Source organism: Bombina bombina, chromosome 4 (assembly GCF_027579735.1).
Source record: "Bombina bombina isolate aBomBom1 chromosome 4, aBomBom1.pri, whole genome shotgun sequence".
In the NCBI taxonomy this organism is placed as follows: domain Eukaryota; kingdom Metazoa; phylum Chordata; class Amphibia; order Anura; family Bombinatoridae; genus Bombina; species Bombina bombina.
In genome coordinates, this window is record NC_069502.1 from 259,317,493 (window position 1) to 259,339,036 (window position 21,544).

The 21,544-nt window shown below is 42.4% G+C and overlaps 1 protein-coding gene across 3 annotated transcripts in view; it reads left to right on the forward strand.

Moving 5' to 3' along the window:
* The window catches only part of LOC128656174 (GRB10-interacting GYF protein 2), a 556,473-nt gene that overhangs the window by 353,088 nt on the left and 181,841 nt on the right, over nt 1-21,544 (forward strand). For all 3 annotated transcript variants that reach the window (XM_053709919.1, XM_053709921.1, XM_053709920.1), the window contains exon 11: nt 5,181-5,281. In XM_053709919.1, coding sequence (XP_053565894.1) covers nt 5,181-5,281 — 101 coding nt within the window. The remainder of the gene's footprint in view (nt 1-5,180; nt 5,282-21,544) is intronic.

Here is a 21,544-nt window from a genome sequence, read left to right on the forward strand (position 1 = left end):
TACTGTCCTTGAAATGTTTTGATAAAGTTGATTAGCAGAAACTTAAACTTTTGCACTTTCTTATGACAGTTGAAAGGGTGTTTTGTATACCTGTTTAACCTGTTTTGTATGTAAAGGGCAACCCAGACCCCTCTGGGGCCCGATCTGTTTTGCATAAAGGGGGGGCAGGGGACTAAGTTTCATTCCTGCTTACAAGAAACAGATGAGAGGGCCAAGTCTTGCCCTTCTCTCCTCCCCTCCTCCCTCCCTTAATACCACTCTTACCCTTTTCCTTCCACTCTCTTTCTTCTTTCCTCCACACTCTCTACCCTCACTTCCTCTCTCTACCCCGCCCCCCTTTCCCTTCTAACTTTACTCTCCCTCCTCCCCCTCTCATATCACAACAAGTGACATGCCTTTTGGAATCAACGCTTAATCAACCCTACACCTTTACAAGCCGTGAAGGGAGATACCTCCTCCAGGTGTCCCCACTTTCTACTTTCTTACTCGTACTCTAAACAGGAGTTCTTCTTCTACACTCTTTTCTCACCCTCTGGCCCCCCTACTTTCTCGCTACTTCTGAGAACTTTGTCTTACCTAAATCTCTCTCTTCTCCACTTATCTACATACCCCTTACTAACTTAACCCTCCCCTTCTTTTTTCTTTTCTTTTTTTTTCTTTTTTTTCTCTCTCCCTTAGCACTGATTTCGACCATAGCGGGCAAACTGAGCAGATTTCAAGAGCATAATCTGTTAATCACTACTATAAATGTCAAAGGCCTTAACAGTCCTGGCAAAAAGTCCATAGCATGTAGGGAATTCTCTAGGCTAGGGAGCCAAATCCTTATGGTTCAGGAAACACACTTTTAGAGAGGCAAGGAACCTAAATGGAATACCCCACAATTCCACATTACCAGTTTTGCTTCAGGACCCCATAAGAAGGGAGGGGTGGGTGTTCTGATCCATAGATCTCTCCCCTTCCAGGTCACACAAATTGACAAAGACCCTGAGGGACGTTATATTCTCATGACAGGACAACTATTTGGCCAGCAACTCTCATTGCTGAATATCTATGCCCCAAACCAGGCCCACACCACCTTTTTTAAAAAGATCTCAAACCTAATCTTGAACAGAGTCAAGGGGACTCTGTTTCTGGGTGGGGACTTTAACTTGGCCTTTGATCCGGGGATGGATTCCTCTAGAGGAATCTCGTCCGTCCCTAGGTCCAAATTGAAAACAATAAAGCAACTATTTCACAACCTCCATCTGCATGATATATGGAGGACCTTACACCCACAGACTAGAGACTACTCTTACTACTCACCCCCTCACAACTGCTACACTAGGATAGATCATATCTTCACTGACGCGGACGGTTTATCATTGACTACCCATTGTGAGATTGGCCAGATAACCTGGACTGATCATGCACCAGTCACCTGCTCGGTTCAGTGGCCTGACCTTCCTATTACATCCAAAATTTGGAGGCTGGACGATTCCCTTTTAGAGGACCCCATTGCGCTTGCAGATCTGAAAAGGGATGTTGCGGAGTACTTTTTGCTGAATGGCAACTCGGCGGCTTCGCTTCAGTGCGAATGGGAAGCCCATAAATCCGTTATGCGTGGTATATTCATCAAGCGAAAAGCTAGGATTCTTAGGCAAGTTAGAGAGAAGCACACAAATCTTTTGAACAGAGTAGGGTCTCTGGAAACTGCTCACAAACACAATACAGCTAGCGACACCTTGAGAGACGAACTGATTAAAGCTAGAGCAGATCTCAAGGCACATCTGATAACGATACACCAACGTAACGCTCTCCATCTGAGGCAATACTACTATGAGGGAGGGGACAAACCAGGCAAGGCTTTGGCTAGATGCTTGCGGAGAAAACAGCTATCCTCCTACATTCACAACCTCCAATCCTCGGAGGGTCATTTAATAAAAAGCAATAAAAACATAGCGTCCTCCTTTAGACACTACTACAACAAACTATACAACATTCAGCAACCCGGGGTTCAAACACAGGGGGAAGCTCTCTCCTCAGAACATACAAACCACCTTGACAGTTACTTCCAGGGACTAGACTTGCACACCCTAAATGATGAAGGGACAACACATTTAGAATCACCTATCACACTTGAAGAAGTAAAACAAGCAATCAAAGATTCCCCATCAGGGAAAAGCCCAGGCCCAGATGGTACACAATGGGATATTACAAGAAATTATCAGAAGTTCTATCCCCCCACCTCTTAAAACTATTTAATGACTTAAGAAATAACCCATCTCTATCTAAGAACCTATTAGAGGCTCATATCACCGTTCTCCCCAAGCCAGGCAAACCTGCGATTCGCCCTGAAAACTTCCGACCCATCTCTCTCATCAATACAGACATGAAAATCCTTGCTAAAATCTTGTCCACTAGATTAAACAAATATCTCCCTACTCTGATATCCTGCGACCAATCCGGATTTATTCCGGGTCGGGAAGCCAGAGATAATGTCATCAAAACCATTCATCTTATTAATTTCGCTAAGGCCTCAGGCACACCCCTGGTCCTCTTCTCGTCTGACGCGGAGAAGGCCTTCGACAGGGTTCGTTGGTCTTTTCTGCGTCGGGCTATGACTGAGATGGGAATCCCGGAATCCTTCCTACATATGTCCTTCGCTTTGTACGATAATCCCAATGCGAGAATAAGAGTGAATAACACCTTGTCAGAGCCTTTCCTCATAAACAATGGTACCAGGCAGGGCTGTCCATTATCCCCCTTGCTTTTTGCCATCTCCATAGAAATTCTGGCCCAAAAGGTTAGGAACAACACTAAGATTAAAGGTCTCAAAATAGGGCATATGGAACATAAACAAGCGCTATACGCTGATGACATTTTGTTCTCCCTGACAGAGGCGGAGAACTCCATACCTGAGTTGCTGTCGGAGTTGGAGGCTTACGGTAATGTGTCTAACTTTAAACTTAATATATCAAAATCAGAAATACTGAACATCAATACCTCCCATAAAGTTCTACAAGACATTAAAGACACCTATGGAGTCCCTTGGGCCCCACGTACACTGAGGTATCTGGGCGTTCAACTGACATCCAATACTCAAGATCTCTTCAAATTTAATTACTGCCCCTTGAAAATTGATATAGCACGAGACTTGTCCTCCTGGAGAAACAAACCCCTGTCCTGGCTAGGCAGGATAGGGGTGATAAAAATGAACATCCTTCCCCAGATCTTATATCTAATGCAAGTGCTGCCCATACAGCTCCCAGACAACTATCTCTCTCATCTACAAAAGATAATAGACCAATTTATATGGGCTGGTACCAACCCCAGAGTCCCAAAGAAAACACAATACCTTCCCAGAGATAGCGGGGGGTTGGGGATACCGAACCTCTCAGCTTATAAGCAAGCGATAGTACTCCGCCATATAGCAGAATGGGCTCACAATACATGGCTTCAATTAGATAGGGATATCCTTAAGGTAAATAACATAGCAAGACTAGCCTGGACGCCTGCACAACAGAGACCTAAACATATACAACAATACCTCATTACAGCACATATTCTATCGGAGTGGGACAAAATAATGTCTACGACGACACATATTTCTTCTAAAATTGGCCCGCTCTCTCCGTTGCTAGAAAACATTGATCTCCCCTATCATAAGCTGAAACACAAAATTTTGACCCCATACCCTCTTAGGACCGGCTCTATCTGCTTCATCTCGGAGGGGGGTAGGCTGAAAACGCAACAGACTTTAGTGGAGTCTCATGGGGGAATTTTCTCCTCATGGCTCCATTATAACCAACTGATCCATTATATCTCACATCATAAACACAGACCAGACTTTGGGAGAGCCCTTACACACTTCGAGAAGCTTTGTACACAAACTAATTACCCTGGTCACCTGATTTCCAAATTATATAAACTCATTGTTGCCCCCCCCCCACGGCCCCCCTTCCATCATACACAATATCATGGCAGCGGGAACTGAACCAAGACATTGACCCTGAGATGTGGTTAAGAGCATTTCAGCTCATCAAGTGCTCCTCAGTTTCAGCAAAAGTACAAGAAATTCACCTTAAACTTACTAGCCGATGGTATCTGACACCATTGAGACTGAGCAAGATGTTCCCCGGCACAATCAACACCTGTTGGAGAGGGTGTGGGGAAGTGGGCTCTCTCCTCCATATCTGGTGGAGCTGTCCCCGCTTGACTTGTTACTGGACGGCGGTGTTCCAGGCTATGTCGGATGTGTTAGGCACAACGGACCCGCTGGTGCCTGAGACATTACTATTCTGTTCCGTACCCCAACTTACAGCAAGGGGCAAACGAGCACTGTTTCTGCTGATGCTGACAGCGGCCAAAAAGATCATTCCAAAATACTGGAAAACACAAACAACCCCCTCAGAACAAGAATGGCGGAATCAGGTGGAAGACCTGCTACTGCTCGAGAGATACCATTACCTGAAAGTCCACAAATTAGACACCCATGAACTTTTAGTAGCATACTGGAACAAAACCATATAGCGCTGTGGGCCACTCATTTGGGGGACAAAGTCTTCTCCCATGAGAGTAAACCCCACCCCAGGGCTTCGCCCTACCTTCCTCCCCCCCATCATTATTATATATATATTTTTTTTTTTTTCTCTTCCCCCTCTTCATTCTTTTTCATCCTCCTACTTTCTCTCTTTCTTCGCCAGAATCTTCCGGCCTGTAAACTTATTTGCACATATAATGTTATACATTTGTCTTGAAAGGAAAAAAGGAAAATTAGGTTCCACCTCTCAGCTAGGGTCCGACAAGGGACCATTCATTTATAGTTATCTTCCTAAATGACATGTGACTATAAAGGGCTGAAGATTAACTCTCATTATTGTACAGCTGGATTGTTATAACTCCTAGTTCACAACATCGTTTATACTATGTACCAATCACTGTCAATGGAAATAATGTGTCATTGCTGAGTTTTGATGTTTGTTCCAATCTTTTTGTACTGTTTGGTGAACCTTAATAAAAATTTAATAAAAAAATAAAAAAAGTGAATTTTCTATCTGAATCATAAAAAAAAATTTGGGGTTTACTATACCTTTAACTATTGTTACACTAGGTATCATCATGTCCAGGAACTTTACAATCAATATGTTACTGTTGGCATGTGTCAAAAATTCTATTTTATTCAAAAGTTATTTTTCTTTTAGGATATCTGAACAGAGTGTGATCCCCACTGTTGCAAGAGCTGTGTCTGTGCCAGAAAACACTTCAATGTGGGAGGTTCAAACAGCTGTTCCACCACCCACAGGTATGTACATGTACACTGTATACCCTCTATAACCAGTGGAGTGCATAATTGTATTTCTTTCTATAGAGTTTATGAAGCAAATGTAATGCACACAAATGTAATACATGGAGCTAATAGTTGAGTTAGTCTGAGTATATATTCCATGAAGATAGATTTAATGCAATCCACCTTTGCACCATTCGGTTCCTATTTACCACCTCAAGAGACCACATCTTCTGTCTGTGAAAGGAAGCTTGTAACTTTTTTTTGGGGGGGGGGGGGGGATTGGGGGTTTTTTGTTTTATTTTTTTGGCTCTCCTTAATACTTTTATCAATTTTGGAGGTTACTCACAGTTAAAGTTATGATAATTTTGAACTTCATATCGACATTAAAAAATAAGTTCTAGCGCCATCTGTATTACAACTGATGAATGAAGCGCCATCTAAAATATCACTAACATTCCAGATCTGATTTAAAAAGGGGAGAGTTTACCATCACTTGAAGGTAACAGGGCAGCAGAGATGTCTGGAAGCTGGTTGAATCTGTGGGGGGCCATCCCCTTTTGAGGTCTTGACATGGAAGTTAAGATGAGTCATCATATTGAAGAAAGCACACTTACATAGAGGACACTTGCTTATTTTTTTTTAATGGAGCTTACCAAAATCTGCAGCAGTTCGCTTTAATTTACCCTAGACATCAGGAAGTGGATTATTTCTCTTGTAAAGGTGTATCCAGTCCACGGGTTCATCCATTACTTGTGGGATATTCTCCTTCCCAACAGGAAGTTGCAAGAGGACACCCACAGCAGAGCTGTCTATATAGCTCCTCCCCTAACTGCCACCCCCAGTCATTCTCTTGCAACTCTTGACAAGATAGGAAGTGTAAGAGAGATGTGGTGACTTAGTGTAGTTTTTACCTTCAATCAAGAGTTCGTTATTTTTAAACGGTACCGGCGTTGTACTTTTACTCTCAGGCAGAAATTAGAAGAAGAATCTGCCTGGAGGTTGATGATCTTAGCGGTTTGTAACTAAGGTCCATTGCTGTTCTTACACATAACTGAAGAGTATGGAAAGAAAACTTCAGTTGGGGGGACGGTTTGCAGATTACCTGCTTTGAGGTATGTTCAGTATATTTATTTCTAGAGACATGATAAGGTCTAGAAAATGCTGACAGAGCCTTGTATATTTGAGGTAAGCCTGATGCAGTGATTTAACGACGACTGGGATCATGCTTACAAAAAAGGGTAATATTCATGTTAATACTCATATTACTTAGTGTCAAAACGTTTGCATGGTTTATAGAAAAAACGTTTTTTCTCTGAGGGTGATAAATCTTTATTTGGGGCCTAGTTTTCCACATGGCTAGTCAGATTACTCCTAGGAGTACTTTTTTAAGGCCCTCTGACATCGAGTGCATGGTGGGAGGGGCCTATTTTTGCGCTCTAAATGCGCAGTTGATATATGGATTGGTTGCAGCCTGCCGGCACCTTCAGCCTCAGTTATTCCCTTCAGTGGCTATGTGCATGGAAGTTTTAGGTCTCATGACTGCAGCATCAGACGCGATCCCCTTTGCTCGTTTTCACATGAGACCTCTACAGCTTTGTATGCTGAACCAATGGTGAAGGGATTATACAAAGATATCACAATTAATATCCTTAAATCCCAATGTACGACACTCTCTGACGTGGTGGATAGATCACCATTGTTTAGTTCAAGGGGCTTCTTTTGTTCGGCCAACCTGGACTGTGATCACAACAGATGCGAGTCTTTCAGGTTGGGGAGCTGTTTGGGGATCTCTGACAGCACAAGGGGTTTGGAAATCTCAAGAGGCGAGATTACCAATCAATATTTTAAAACTCCGTGCAATTCTCAGAGCTCTTCAGTTTTGGCCTCTGTTAAAGAGAGAACCGTTCATTTGTTTTCAGACAGACAATATCACAATAGTGGCATATGTCAATCATCAGAGTGGGACTCACAGTCCCCAAGCTATGAAAGAAGTATCTCGGATACTTGCTTGGGCGGAATCCAGCTCCTGTCTAATCTCTGCGGTACATATCCCAGGTGTAGACAATTGGGAGGCGGATTATCTCAGCCGCCAGACTTTACATCCAGGGGAGTGGTCTCTCCATCCAGATGTATTTTCTCAGATTGTTCAGATGTGGGGTCTTCCAGAGATAGATCTCATGGCCTCTCATCTAAACAAGAAACTTCCCACATACCTCTCCAGGTCCAGGGATGTTCAGGCGGAAGCAGTGGATGCGCTGACACTTCCTTGGTGTTATCATCCTGCTTACATTTTCCCGCCTCTAGTTCTCCTTCCAAGAGTGATCTCCAAAATTATCATGGAACAATCATTTGTGTTGCTGGTGGTTCCAGCATGGCCACACAGGTTTTGGTATGTGGATCTGGTTCGGATGTCCAGTTGCCCGCCTTGGCCACTTCCGTTCCGTTACTTCTTTAGTTGGTTCATTTCCGTTACGGCCAGACCTACTATCTCAAGGTCCGTTTTTCCATCAGGATCTCAAATCATTAAATTTGAAGGTATGGAAATTGAACGCTTAGTACTAAGTCATAGAGGTTTCTCTGACTCAGTGTTTAATACTATGTTACAAGCTCGTAAATCTGTCTCTAGAAAGATTTATTATAGAGTTTGGAAGACTTACATTTCATGGAGTTCTTCTCATAAATTCTTCTGGCATTCTTTTAGAATTCCTCGAATTTTACAGTTTCTTCAGGATACACCCCTCACCATGAAAGAAATGAATTTATCAGGTAAGTTCTTACATAAATTATGTTTTTCCCATAGCCGACTCAGCTAAGGAGGCTAAGCAAACATTCCCTAGGGTGGAAGGAGTAGTTTCCAGCTTAGCTAAGCGAACTACTATACCCTTAGAGGTTTCAGAGGTCCTATGGACAAAAATTAGAAAGGGGATGTACACCAGGGCTTACAATGGCAACCAACTGTGTACTTTGCTACCGTCACCTACCTTTAAGCTATCTAACTGGGAGCATTGGTTTTATTATTATTATTATCAGGTATTTGTAGAGTGCCAACAGATTCCGCAGCGCTGTAAACATAGTCGGTGTACAGGATAGCTTTTGTAGGGGTCAAGTGGGTAGAGGGCCCTGCCAGAGTTTCACTGTTGTAGTCGGCTCTTATGAAGCGATCTGTAAACAGCTGGGCCCAAGGGGTTCAAGGGGAAAGCAATGGCGTTAGGAAAGGTTAGTGTTGGTTGTATGCATCCCTGAATAGTAGAGTTTTTAGGGAGTGCTTGAAGCTGTTAAATCTAGGGGAGAGTCTTATCGAGCGAGGCAGGGAATTCCACAAGATGGGGGCCAGTCTGGATAATTCCTTTAAACGTGAATGTGAGGAAGTAACAGGAGAGGAGGAGATCCTGAGCTTATCGAAGGGGACGGGAGGGAGAGTATCTAGAGACAAGTTCTGAGATGTAGGGGGGAGCAGTGCAGTTGAGAGCTTTATATGTCAGGGTGAGGATTTTATGTTTAATCCTAGAGGCAAGAGGAAGCCAGTGAAGGGATTGGCAGAGAGGTGCAGCAGATGAAGAGCGATGAGTAAGGAAGATGAGCCTGGCAGAGGCATTCATAATGGATTGTAAAGGAGCTATGCGGCAGCTAGGTAGACCAGAGAGGACAGAATTGCAGTAGTCGAGGCGGGAAAGGATGAGAGAGTGGATTAAAATCTTGGTTGTATCTTGTGTAAGGAAATGTCTACTTTTAGCAATGTTTTTAAGGTGGAAGCGGCAGGCTTTAGCCAAGGACTGAATGTGAGGAGTGAAGGAAAGATCTGAGTCAAGTGTGACCCCAAGACATTGGACGTGCGGGGTAGGGGTAATGATGGAATTATCAACAATTATAGAAATTTTGGGGGTGGAGACATTGGAAGAAGGGGGAAAAATAAGGAGTTCAGTTTGGGAGAGATTTAGCTTAAGGTAGTGAGAGGACATCTAAGATGAGATGTGAGAAAGACAGTTAGTGACACGGGTTAGTAAGGAAGGAGGTAGGTCTGCTGCAGAGAGATAGATTTGGGTGTCATCGGCATACAAATGGTATTGAAACCCATGGGACTTTATTAAGGAACCTAGTGACGACGTGTAGATTGTAAAAGAGAATTGGACCAAGGACAGAGCCTTGAGGTACCCCAATAGAAAGTGGTAACGGGGCAGAGGATGCTCCGGAGAAGGCTACACTAAATGTACGGTTAGTCAGATAGGAAGAGAACCATGAGAGAGCTGTGTCACAGATGCCGAAGGATTGGAGGGTTTGGAGCAGAAGAGGGTGGTCAACAGTGTCAAAGGCTGCAGACAGGTCAAGGAGGATAAGCAGAGAGAAGTGGCCTTTGGGTTTTGCTGTAAGTAGGTCATTGGTAACCTTGACAATTGCTGTCTCTGTAGAGTGATGGGAACGAAATCCAGATTGCAGTGGGTCAAGAAGACTTTAGTGTATGGAAATGGGATAGACGTGCGTAAAATAGCTTTTCGAGGAGCTTTGAGGCAAGAGGGAGGAGCTTGCAGATGAACCCTTACCCAAACCCTCACCCAAACTCTCTAGTAAAAATTAAAGAATCCTAGGAATTCTAAAAGAATGCCAACTGAAGCCATTCTTTTCACACCACAACAGGAAAACTTTCCAAATTCTGTGATGTATTTTTCTAGTAACAGGCTTTCTAGATTGAATTAAGGTTTCTACAACCTCATCTGAATAACCTCTCTGCTTTAGAATTAGGCGTTCAATCTCCAAGCCGTCAAGTTGAGAGACTCAACATCTTGATGATAGAAATGACCTTGATAAACCTGGCCTGTTGGGGGTATTTGAGGACTGCGGTTGAGAAACAATATAGTGCACACTACCTATCTAGAGATATCTTCAATAAAGAATACCATGAGAACCAAGTACATTTTATAATAGAAGAAAATTAAAAACTTTTTTAAAATATTATCCTCTGTCAGAATTGTGAAAGAAAGATTTCTCTTGTAAGGTGTATCCAGTCCACGGGTTCATCCTTTACTTGTGGGATATTCTCCCTCCCTACAGGAAGTGGCAAAGAGAGCACACAGCAGAGCTGTCCATATAGCTCCCCCTCTAGCTCCACCCCCCAGTCATTCTCTTTGCCGGCTCTAAGCAATCGGAAGGGTAAAGTGAATGTGGTGTTAGAATTGTAGTTTTTTTTTTCTACAAGCAAAAGTTTATTTTAAATGGTACCGGTGTGTACTATTTACTCTCTAGCAGAAAGGAGATGAAGATTTCTGCAGGGAGGAAGATGATTTTAGCATGATGTAACTAAAATCCACTGCTGTTCCCACAAAGGACTGAGGAGTACAAGAAAACTTCAGTTGGGGGAACGGTTTGCAGGTTAGGCTGCAATAAGGTATGTTCAGTCATTTATTTCTAGACAAGACTGTGATAATGCTAGAAAAGACTGATAAGATCCCCATGAGGGAAGGGTAAGCTGTATTCAGAGACTAAGTATGGAATTGCTAGCTTACATAACAGGGCTAATTTATGCTGGTTGACACTACTTAATGGCAACAAATATTGTTTGTTGAGACACTTTGAAGGTTCCTTTGGGTTTCTTTCAGGGGTTGTTACCCACATGGCTATTATTAAAACACTTAGGAGTGTTTCTTTAGGCCTCACAGCACCGGAGTAAGGTGGGAGGGGCCTAATTTCGCGCCTCATATGCGCAGTTATATTGACTAGAACTTCAGGCTGTTTTCACATGGAGGGTCCTGCTACAGTTTGAGGGCCTATAAGACACTTTTTCCCCACAAATCTGGCTCCTAAGGGCAGGTAGGGCCACAGCAGAGCTGTGGCAAGGTGTTGAAGTTGTTTTAACCGGTCTGTTGGCTTACTATCGATCCGGTTTGGGCATTAAGGGGTTAATCGTTTTTATTGCTAGTGGTGCAATCTTACTAATGCTTTAGGTACATACTGTAAAAATTTCGAAAATTTTCGTTCCTTTCGGAATTTCAGGAGCGGTCTCGCTTCATCCTCCCCTGCTGCAAAGCAAGAGGGTAACACTTCACAACCCAGGGCAGCTTGGAAACCTTACCAGGGCTGGAACAAGGGTAAACAGGCCAAGAAGCCTGCAGCTGCCTCCAAGACAGCATGATGGGGTAGCCCCAGATCCGGGACCGGATCTAGTAGGGGCAGACTCTCTCTCTTCGCTCAGGCCTGGGCAAGAGATGTTCACGATCCCTGGGCCTTAGAGATTGTATCCCAGGGATATCTTCTAGAATTCAAGGACTCCCCTCCAAGGGGAAGGTTCCATATTTCTCGTCTGTCTACAGACATGACAAAGAAAGAGGCATTCTTATGCTGTGTAGAAGACCTACATACAATGGGAGTGATCCACCCAGTTCCAATTGCGGAACAAGGGCTGGGGTTTTACTCAAACCTGTTTGTGGTTCCCAAAAAAGAAGGAACTTTCAGACCAATCCTGGATCTCAAAATTCTAAACAAATTCCTCAGAGTCCCATCATTCAAGATGGAGACCATTCGGACAATCTTACCAATGATATGACTACCGTGGATCTAAAGGATGCGTTTCTACACATTCCTATCCACAAAGATCATCACCAGTTTCTCAGGTTCGCCTTTCTGGACAAGCATTATCAGTTTGTGGCTCTTCCTTTCGGGTTGGCCACTGCTCCCAGAATTTTCACAAAGGTGCTAGGGTCCCTCCTGGCGGTGCTAAGACCGCGGGGCATAGCAGTGGCGCCTTATCTAGACGACATCTTAATTCAGACTTTCAAAGAGCCAAGTCTCACACGGAAATTGTAGTGGCGTTTCTGAGGTCTCACGGGTGGAAGGTGAACATCAAAAAGAGTTCTCTCTCCCCCTTCACAAGAGTTCCCTTCCTAGGAACCCTAATAGACTCGGTAGAAATGAAAATATTTCTGACGGAGGTCAGAAAGGTAAAACTCTTAACTACTTGCCGAGCTCTTCATTCCATTCCTCGGCCATCTGTAGCTCAGTGCATGGAGACAATCGGACTAATGGTAACGGCAATGGACATAGTCCCTTTTGCACGGATACACCTCAGACCACTGCAACTGTGCATGCTCAAATAGTGGAATGGGGAATATGCAGATTTGTCTCCTCAAATACAGTTGGACCAGGGGACCAGAGATTCTCTTCTCTGGTGGTTGTCTCAGGATCACCTGTCTCAGGAAATGTGTTTCCGCAGACCAGAGTGGATCATTGTAACGACCGATGCCAGTCTGTTAGGCTGGGGTGCAGTCTGGGACTCCCTGAAAGCTCAGGGCTTATGGTCTCGGGAAGAAGCTCTTCTCCCGATAAACATTCTGGAACTGAGGGCGATATTCAACGCTCTTCGGGCATGGCCTCAGCTAGCTGCGGCCAAATTCATCAGATTTCAGTCGGACAACATCACGACTGTAGCTTAAGTCAATCATCAAGGGGGAACAAGGAGTTCCCTAGCGATGATGGAAGTAACCAAAATAATCAGGTGGGCGGAGGATAACTCTTGCCATCTCTCAGCAATTCACATCCCAGGAGTAGACAACTGGGAGGCGGATTTTCTAAGTCATCAGACTTTTCACCCGGGGGAGTGGGAACTCCACCCGGAGGTATTTGCCCAGCTTACTCAGCTATGGGGCACTCCAGAATTGGATCTGATGGCGTCCCGTCAGAACACCAAACTTCCTCTTTACGGGTCCAGGTCCCCAGGCGGTGCTGATAGATGCTCTAGCAGCGCCTTGGTCCTTTAATCTGGCCTATGTTTTTCCACCGTTTCCTCTCCTCCCGCGTCTGGTTGCCAGAATCAAGCAGGAGAGGGCTTTGGTGATTCTAATAGCGCCTGCGTGGCCACGCAGGACCTGGTATGCAGACCTAGTGGAAATGTCATCTGTGCCACCATGGACACTACCAATGAGGCAGGACCTTCTAATACAAGGTCCTTTCAAACATCCAAATCTAATTTCACTGCGTCTGACTGCTTGGAGATTGAACGCTTAATTCTATCAAAGCGTGGTTTCTCTGAGTCGGTTATTGATACCCTGATTCAGGCTAGAAAGCCTGTCACCAGGAAAATCTACCATAAGATTTGGCTAAAATATCTTTTTTGGTGCGAATCCAAGGGTTACTCATGGAGTAAGGTTAGGATTCCCAGGATTTTGTCCTTTCTCCAAGATGGATTGGAGAAAGGATTATCAGCTAGTTCCTTAAAGGGACAGATATCTGCTTTGTCTATTCTTTTTCACAAACGTCTGGCAGAGGTACCAGACATTCAAACGTTTAGTCAGGCTTTAGTCAGAATCAAGCCTGTTTATAGACCTGTGGCTCCGCCATGGAGTCTGAATTTAGTTCTTTCAGTTCTGCAAGGGGTTCCGTTTGAACCTTTACATTCCATAGATATTAAGCTTTTATCTTGGAAAGTTTTGTTTTTGGTAGCTATCTCTTCTGCTCGAAGAGTTTCAGAGTTATCTGCTTTACAGTGTGATTCACCTTACCTGGTGTTCCATGCAGATAAGGTTTCTGGTAAGAGGAGAGGTCAGAAGGCGACCGCTACCTCTCTTTCCTTTTGGCCTATGAGACTGCTGGCCAGCAGCCTCCTGAAACAATTACTGCTCATTCTACCAGAGCAGTGGCTTCCACATGGGCTTTTAAAAATGAGGCTTCTGTTGAACAGATTTGTAAGGCAGCGACTTGGTCTTCGCTGCATACTTTTTCCAAATTTTACAAATTCGATACTTTTGCTTCTTCGGAGGCTATTTTTAGGAGAAAGGTTTTACAAGCCGTTTAAGGTACCTGTCTTGTTCCCTCCCTTCATCCGTGTCCTAAAGCTTTGGTATTGGTATCCTGCAAGTGAAGGATGAACCCGTGGACTGGATACACCTTACAAGAGAAAACAGAATTTATGCTTAAAGGGACACTGTACCCAAAAAATGTCTTTCGTGATTCAGATTGAGAATGCAATTTCTTTCATGTAATTAGCAAGAGTCAATGAGCTAGTGACGTATGGGATATACATTCCTACCAGGAGGGGCAAAGTTTCCCAAACCTCAAAATGCCTATAAATACACCCCTCACCACACCCACAATTCAGTTTTGCAAACTTTGCCTCCTATGGAGGTGGTGAAGTAAGTTTGTGCTAGATTCTACGTTGATATGCGCTCCGCAGCAAGTTGGAGCCCGGTTTTCCTCTCAGCGTGCAGTGAATGTCAGAGGGATGTGAGGAGAGTATTGCCTATTTGAATGCAGTGATCTCCTTCTACGGGGTCTATTTCATAGGTTCTCTGTTATCGGTCGTAGAGATTCATCTCTTACCTCCCTTTTCAGATCGACGATATACTCTTATTTATATACCATTACCTCTGCTGATTCTCGTTTCAGTACTGGTTTGGCTTTCTACAAACATGTAGATGAGTGTCCTGGGGTAAGTAAATCTTATTTTCTGTGACACTCTAAGCTATGGTTGGGCACTTTTATATAAAGTTCTAAATATATGTATTCAAACATTTATTTACCTTGACTCAGAATGTTCAACATTCCTTATTTTCAGACAGTCAGTTTCATATTTGGGATAATGCATTTGAATTAATCATTTTTTCTTACCTTCAAAAATTTGACTCTTTTTTCCCTGTGGGCTGTTAGGCTCGCGGGGGCTGAAAATGCTTCATTTTATTGCGTCATTCTTGGCGCGGACTTTTTTGGTGCAAAAAAATATTTTCCGTTTCCGGCGTCATACGTGTCGCCGGAAGTTGCGTCATTTTTTGACGTTATTTTGCGCCAAAAATGTCGGCGTTCCGGAAGTGGCGTCATTTTTGGCGCAAAAAGCATTTAGGCGCCAAATAATGTGGGCGTCTTATTTGGCGCTAAAAAAATATAGGCGTCGCTTTTGTCTCCACATTATTTAAGTCTAATTTTTTATTGTTTCTGGTTGCTAGAAGCTTGTTCTTTGGCATTTTTTCCCATTCCTGAAACTGTCATTTAAGGAATTTAATCAATTTTGCTTTATATGTTGTTTTTTCTCTTACATATTGCAAGATTTCTCGCGTTGCATCTGAGTCAGAAGATACTTCAGGAAAATTGCTGTCTAGTGCTGGACCTACCAAAGCTAAGTGTATCTGCTGTAAACTTTTGGTAGCTATTCCTCCGGCTGTTGTTTGTATTAATTGTCATGACAAACTTGTTAATGCAGATAATATTTCCTTTAGTAAAGTACCATTGCCTGTTGCAGTTCCTTCAACATCTAAGGTGCAGAATGTTCCTGATAACATAAGAGATTTTGTTTCTGAATCCATCAAGAAGGCTATGTCTGTTATTTCTCCTTCTAGTAAACATAAAAAATCTTTTAAAACTTCTCTCCCTACAGATGAATTTTTAAATGAACATCATCATTCTGATTCTGATGATTCTTCTGGTTCAGAGGATTCTGTCTCAGAGATTGATGCTGATAAATCTTCATATTTATTTAAAATGGAATTTATTCGTTCTTTACTTAAAGAAGTACTAATTGCTTTAGAAATAGAGGATTCTGGTCCTCTTGATACTAATTCTAAACGTTTAGATAAGGTATTTAAATCTCCTGTGGTTATTCCAGAAGTTTTTCCTGTTCCTAATGCTATTTCTGAAGTAATTTCCAAAGCATGGGATAAATTGGGTAATTCATTTACTCCTAAACGTTTTAAGCAATTATATCCTGTGCCGTCTGACAGATTAGAATTTTGGGACAAAATCCCTAGAGTTGATGGGGCTATTTCTACCCTTGCTAAACGTACTACTATTCCTACGTCAGATGGTACTTCATTTAAGGATCCTTTAGATAGGAAAATTGAATCCTTTCTAAGAAAAGCTTATCTGTGTTCAGGTAATCTTCTTAGACCTGCTATATCATTGGCTGATGTTGCTGCAGCTTCAACTTTTTGGTTGGAAACTTTAGCGCAACAAGTAACAGATCATGATTCTCATAATATTATTATTCTTCTTCAGCATGCTAATAATTTTATCTGTGATGCCATTTTTGATATTATTAGAGTTGATGTCAGGTTTATGTCTCTAGCTATTTTAGCTAGAAGAGCTTTATGGCTTAAGACTTGGAATGCTGATATGGCTTCTAAATCAACTCTACTTTCCATTTCTTTCCAGGGTAACAAATTATTTGGTTCTCAGTTGGATTCTATTATCTCAACTGTTACTGGTGGGAAAGGAACTTTTTTACCACAGGATAAAAAATCTAAGGGTAAAAACAGGGCTAATAATCGTTTTCGTTCCTTTCGTTTCAACAAAGAACAAAAGCCTGATCCTTCATCCTCAGGAGCAGTTTCAGTTTGGAAACCATCTCCAGTCTGGAATAAATCCAAGCCTGCTAGAAAGGCAAAGCCTGCTTCTAAGTCCACATGAAGGTGCGGCCCTCATTCCAGCTCAGCTGGTAGGGGGCAGGTTACGTTTTTTCAAAGAAATTTGGTTCAATTCTGTTCACAATCTTTGGATTCAGAATATTGTTTCAGAAGGGTACAGAATTGGTTTCAAGATGAGACCTCCTGCAAAGAGATTTTTTCTTTCCCGTGTCCCAGTAAATCCAGTGAAAGCTCAAGCATTTCTGAATTGTGTTTCAGATCTAGAGTTGGCTGGAGTAATTGTGCCAGTTCCAGTTCCGGAACAGGGGCTGGGGTTTTATTCAAATCTCTTCATTGTACCAAAGAAGGAGAATTCCTTCAGACCAGTTCTGGATCTAAAAATATTGAATCATTATGTAAGGATACTGTAAGGACTATCTTGCCTTTTGTTCAGCAAGGGCATTATATGTCCACAATAGATTTACAGGATGCATATCTGCATATTCCGATTCATCCAGATCATTATCAGTTCCTGAGATTCTCTTTTCTGGACAAGCATTACCAGTTTGTGGCTCTGCCGTTTGGCCTAGCTACAGCTCCAAGAATTTTTACAAAGGTTCTCGGTGCCCTTCTGTCTGTAATCAGAGAACAGGGTATTGTGGTATTTCCTTATTTGGACGATATCTTGGTACTTGCTCAGTCTTTACATTTAGCAGAATCTCATACGAATCGACTTGTGTTGTTTCTTCAAGATCATGGTTGGAGGATCAATTTACCAAAAAGTTCATTGATTCCTCAGACAAGGGTGACCTTTCTGGGTTTCCGGATAGATTCAGTGTCCATGACTCTGTCTTTAACAGACAAGAGACGTCTAAAATTGATTTCAGCTTGTCGAAACCTTCAGTCACAATCATTCCCTTCGGTAGCCTTATGCATGGAAATTCTAGGTCTTATGACTGCTGCATCGGACGCGATCCCCTTTGCTCGTTTTCACATGCGACCTCTACAGCTCTGTATGCTGAATCAATGGTGCAAGGATTACACAAAGATATCTCAAATAATATCTTTAAAACCGATTGAACGACATTCTCTAACGTGGTGGACAGATCACCATCGTTTAATTCAGGGGGCTTCTTTTGTGCTTCCGACCTGGACTGTAATTTCAACAGATGCAAGTCTTACAGGTTGGGGAGCTGTGTGGGGATCTCTGACGGCACAAGGAGTTTGGGAATCTCAGGAGGTGAGATTACCAATCAATATTTTGGAACTCCGTGCAATTTTCAGAGCTCTTCAGTCTTGGCCTCTTCTGAAGAGAGAATCGTTCATTTGTTTTCAGACAGACAATGTCACAACTGTGGCATACATCAATCATCAAGGAGGGACTCACAGTCCTCTGGTTATGAAAGAAGTATCTCGAATTCTGGTTTGGGCGGAATCCAGCTCCTGTCTAATCTCTGCGGTTCATATCCCAGGTATAGACAATTGGGAAGCGGATTATCTCAGTCGCCAAACGTTGCATCCGGGCGAATGGTCTCTTCACCCAGAGGTATTTCTTCAGATTGTTCAAATGTGGGAACTTCCAGAAATAGATCTGATGGCGTCTCATCTAAACAAGAAACTTCCCAGGTATCTGTCCAGATCCCGGGATCCTCAGGCGGAGGCAGTGGATGCATTATCACTTCCTTGGAAGTATCATCCTGCCTATATCTTTCCGCCTCTAGTTCTTCTTCCAAGAGTAATCTCCAAGATTCTGAAGGAATGCTCGTTTGTTCTGCTGGTAGCTCCGGCATGGCCTCACAGGTTTTGGTATGCGGATCTGGTCCGGATGGCCTTTTGCCAACCGTGGACTCTTCCGTTAAAACCAGACCTTCTGTCGCAAGGTCCTTTTTTCCATCAGGATCTGAAATCCTTAAATTTAAAGGTATGGAGATTGAACGCTTGATTCCTGGTCAAAGAGGTTTCTCTGACTCTGTGATTAATACTATGTTACAGGCGCGTAAATCTGTATCTAGAGAGATATATTATAGAGTCTGGAAGACTTATATTTCTTGGTGTCTTTCTCATCATTTTTTTTTTGGCATTCTTTTAGAATTCCGAGAATTTTACAGTTTCTTCAGGATGGTTTAGATAAGGGTTTGTCCGCAAGTTCCTTGAAAGGTCAAATCTCTGCTCTTTCTGTTCTTTTTCACAGAAAGATTGCTATTCTTCCTGATATTCATTGTTTTGTACAAGCTTTGGTTCGTATAAAACCTGTCATTAAGTCAATTTCTCCTCCTTGGAGTTTGAATTTGGTTCTGGGGGCTCTTCAAGCTCCTCCGTTTGAACCTATGCATTCATTGGACATTAAATTACTTTCTTGGAAAGTTTTGTTCCTTTTGGCAATCTCTTCTGCCAGAAGAGTTTCTGAATTATCTGCTCTTTCTTGTGAGTCTCCTTTTCTGATTTTTCATCAGGATAAGGCGGTGTTGCGAACTTCTTTTGATTTTTTACCTAAAGTTGTGAATTCCAACAACATTAGTAGAGAAATTGTGGTTCCTTCATTATGTCCTAATCCTAAGAATTCTAAGGAGAAATCGTTGCATTCTTTGGATGTTGTTAGAGCTTTGAAATATTATGTTGAAGCTACTAAGTCTTTCCGTAAGACTTCTAGTCTATTTGTTATCTTTTCCGGTTCTAGAAAAGGCCAGAAAGCTTCTGCCATTTCTTTGGCATCTTGGTTGAAATCTTTAATTCATCTTGCCTATGTTGAGTCGGGTAAAACTCTGCCTCAAAGGATTACAGCTCATTCTACTAGGTCAGTTTCTACTTCCTGGGCGTTTAGGAATGAAGCTTCGATTGATCAGATTTGCAAAGCAGCAACTTGGTCCTCTTTGCATACTTTTACTAAATTCTACCATTTTGATGTATTTTCTTCTTCTGAAGCAGTTTTTGGTAGAAAAGTACTTCAGGCAGCGGTTTCAGTTTGAATCTTCTGCTTATGTTTTTCATTAAACTTTATTTTGGGTGTGGATTATTTTCAGCAGGAATTGGCTGTCTTTATTTTATCCCTCCCTCTCTAGTGACTCTTGTGTGGAAAGATCCACATCTTGGGTAATCATTATCCCATACGTCACTAGCTCATGGACTCTTGCTAATTACATGAAAGAAAACATAATTTATGTAAGAACTTACCTGATAAATTCATTTCTTTCATATTAGCAAGAGTCCATGAGGCCCGCCCTTTTTTTGTGGTGGTTATGATTTCTTCTGTTATGTGTGATCAGTCCACGGGTCATCATTACTTCTGGGATATAACTCCTCCCCAACAGGAAATGCAAGAGGATTCACCCAGCAGAGCTGCATATAGCTCCTCCCCTCTACGTCAGTCCCAGTCATTCTCTTGCACCCAACGACTAGATAGGATGTGTGAGAGGACTATGGTGATTATACTTAGTTTTTATGACTTCAATCAAAAGTTTGTTATTTTAAAATAGCACCGGAGCGTGTTATTACTTCTCTGGCAGAGTTTGAGGAAGAATCTGTCAGAGTTTTTTACTATGATTTTAACCGGAGTAGTTAAGATCATATTGCTGTTCTCGGCCATCTGAGGGAGGTAAAGGCTTCAGATCAGGGGACAGCGGGCAGATGAATCTGCATTGAGGTATGTAGCAGTTTTTATTTTCTGAATGGAATTGATGAGAAAATCCTGCCATACCGTTAAAATGACATGTATGTATACACTTCAGTATTCTGGGGATGGTATTTCACCGGAACTACTCTGTTAAAGGTCACTAATCCTTTTTAATAACTATTTATCATGTTAAACGTTTTTGCTGGAATGTAGAATCGTTTACATTGCTGAGGTACTGTGTGAATAAATATTTGGGCATTATTTTCCACTTGGCAGTTTTTTTGCTTTAATTGTGACAGTTTTGTTTCTCTTCACTGCTGTGTGGGAGAGGGAGGGGCCGTTTTTGGCGCTCTTTGCTACGCATCAAAAAATACCAGTCAGTTACTTTTATATTTCCTGCATGATCCGGTTCATCTCTGATAGATCTCAGGGGTCTTCAAACTTCTTTGAAGGGAGGTAAATTCTCTCAGCAGAGCTGTGAGAATTCTTATAGTGACTGTGAATAAAAACGTTGCTTTGTATTTTTTATGTCAAATTTAATTATTGTTATTTTACTAATGGGAACAAACCTTTGCTAAAAGTTTTGTTGTTTTAAAGTTTGATGCTATAACTGTTTTTCAGTTCATTATTTCAACTGTCATTTAATCGTTAGTACCTCTTTGAGGCACAGTACGTTTTTTGCTAAAAAAGATTATAACCAAGTTGTAAGTTTTTTGCTAGTGTGTTAAACATGTCTGACTCAGAGGAAGATATCTGTGTCATTTGTTCCAATGCCAAGGTGGAGCCCAATAGAAATTTATGTACTAACTGTATTGATGCTACTTTAAATAAAAGTCAATCTGTACAATGTGAACAAATTTCACCAAACAGCGAGGGGAGAGTTATGCCGACTAACTCGCCTCACGCGGCAGTACCTGCATCTCCCGCCCGGGAGGTGCGTGATATTTTGGCGCCTAGTACATCTGGGCGGCCATTACAGATAACATTACAAGATATGGCTACTGTTATGACTGAAGTTTTGTCTAAATTACCAGAACTAAGAGGCAAGCGTGATCACTCTGGGGTGAGAACAGAGTGCGCTGACAATGCTAGGGCCATGTCTGATACTGCGTCACAGCTCGCAGAGCATGAGGACGGAGAGCTTCATTCTGTGGGTGACGGTTCTGATCCAAACAGATTGGACTCAGATATTTCAAATTTTAAATTTAAATTGGAGAACCTCCGTGTATTACTAGGGGAGGTCTTAGCAGCTCTCAACGATTGTAACACCGTTGCAATACCAGAGAAACTGTGTAGGTTGGATAAATACTTTGCGGTACCGGCGAGTACTGACGTTTTTCCTATACCTAAGAG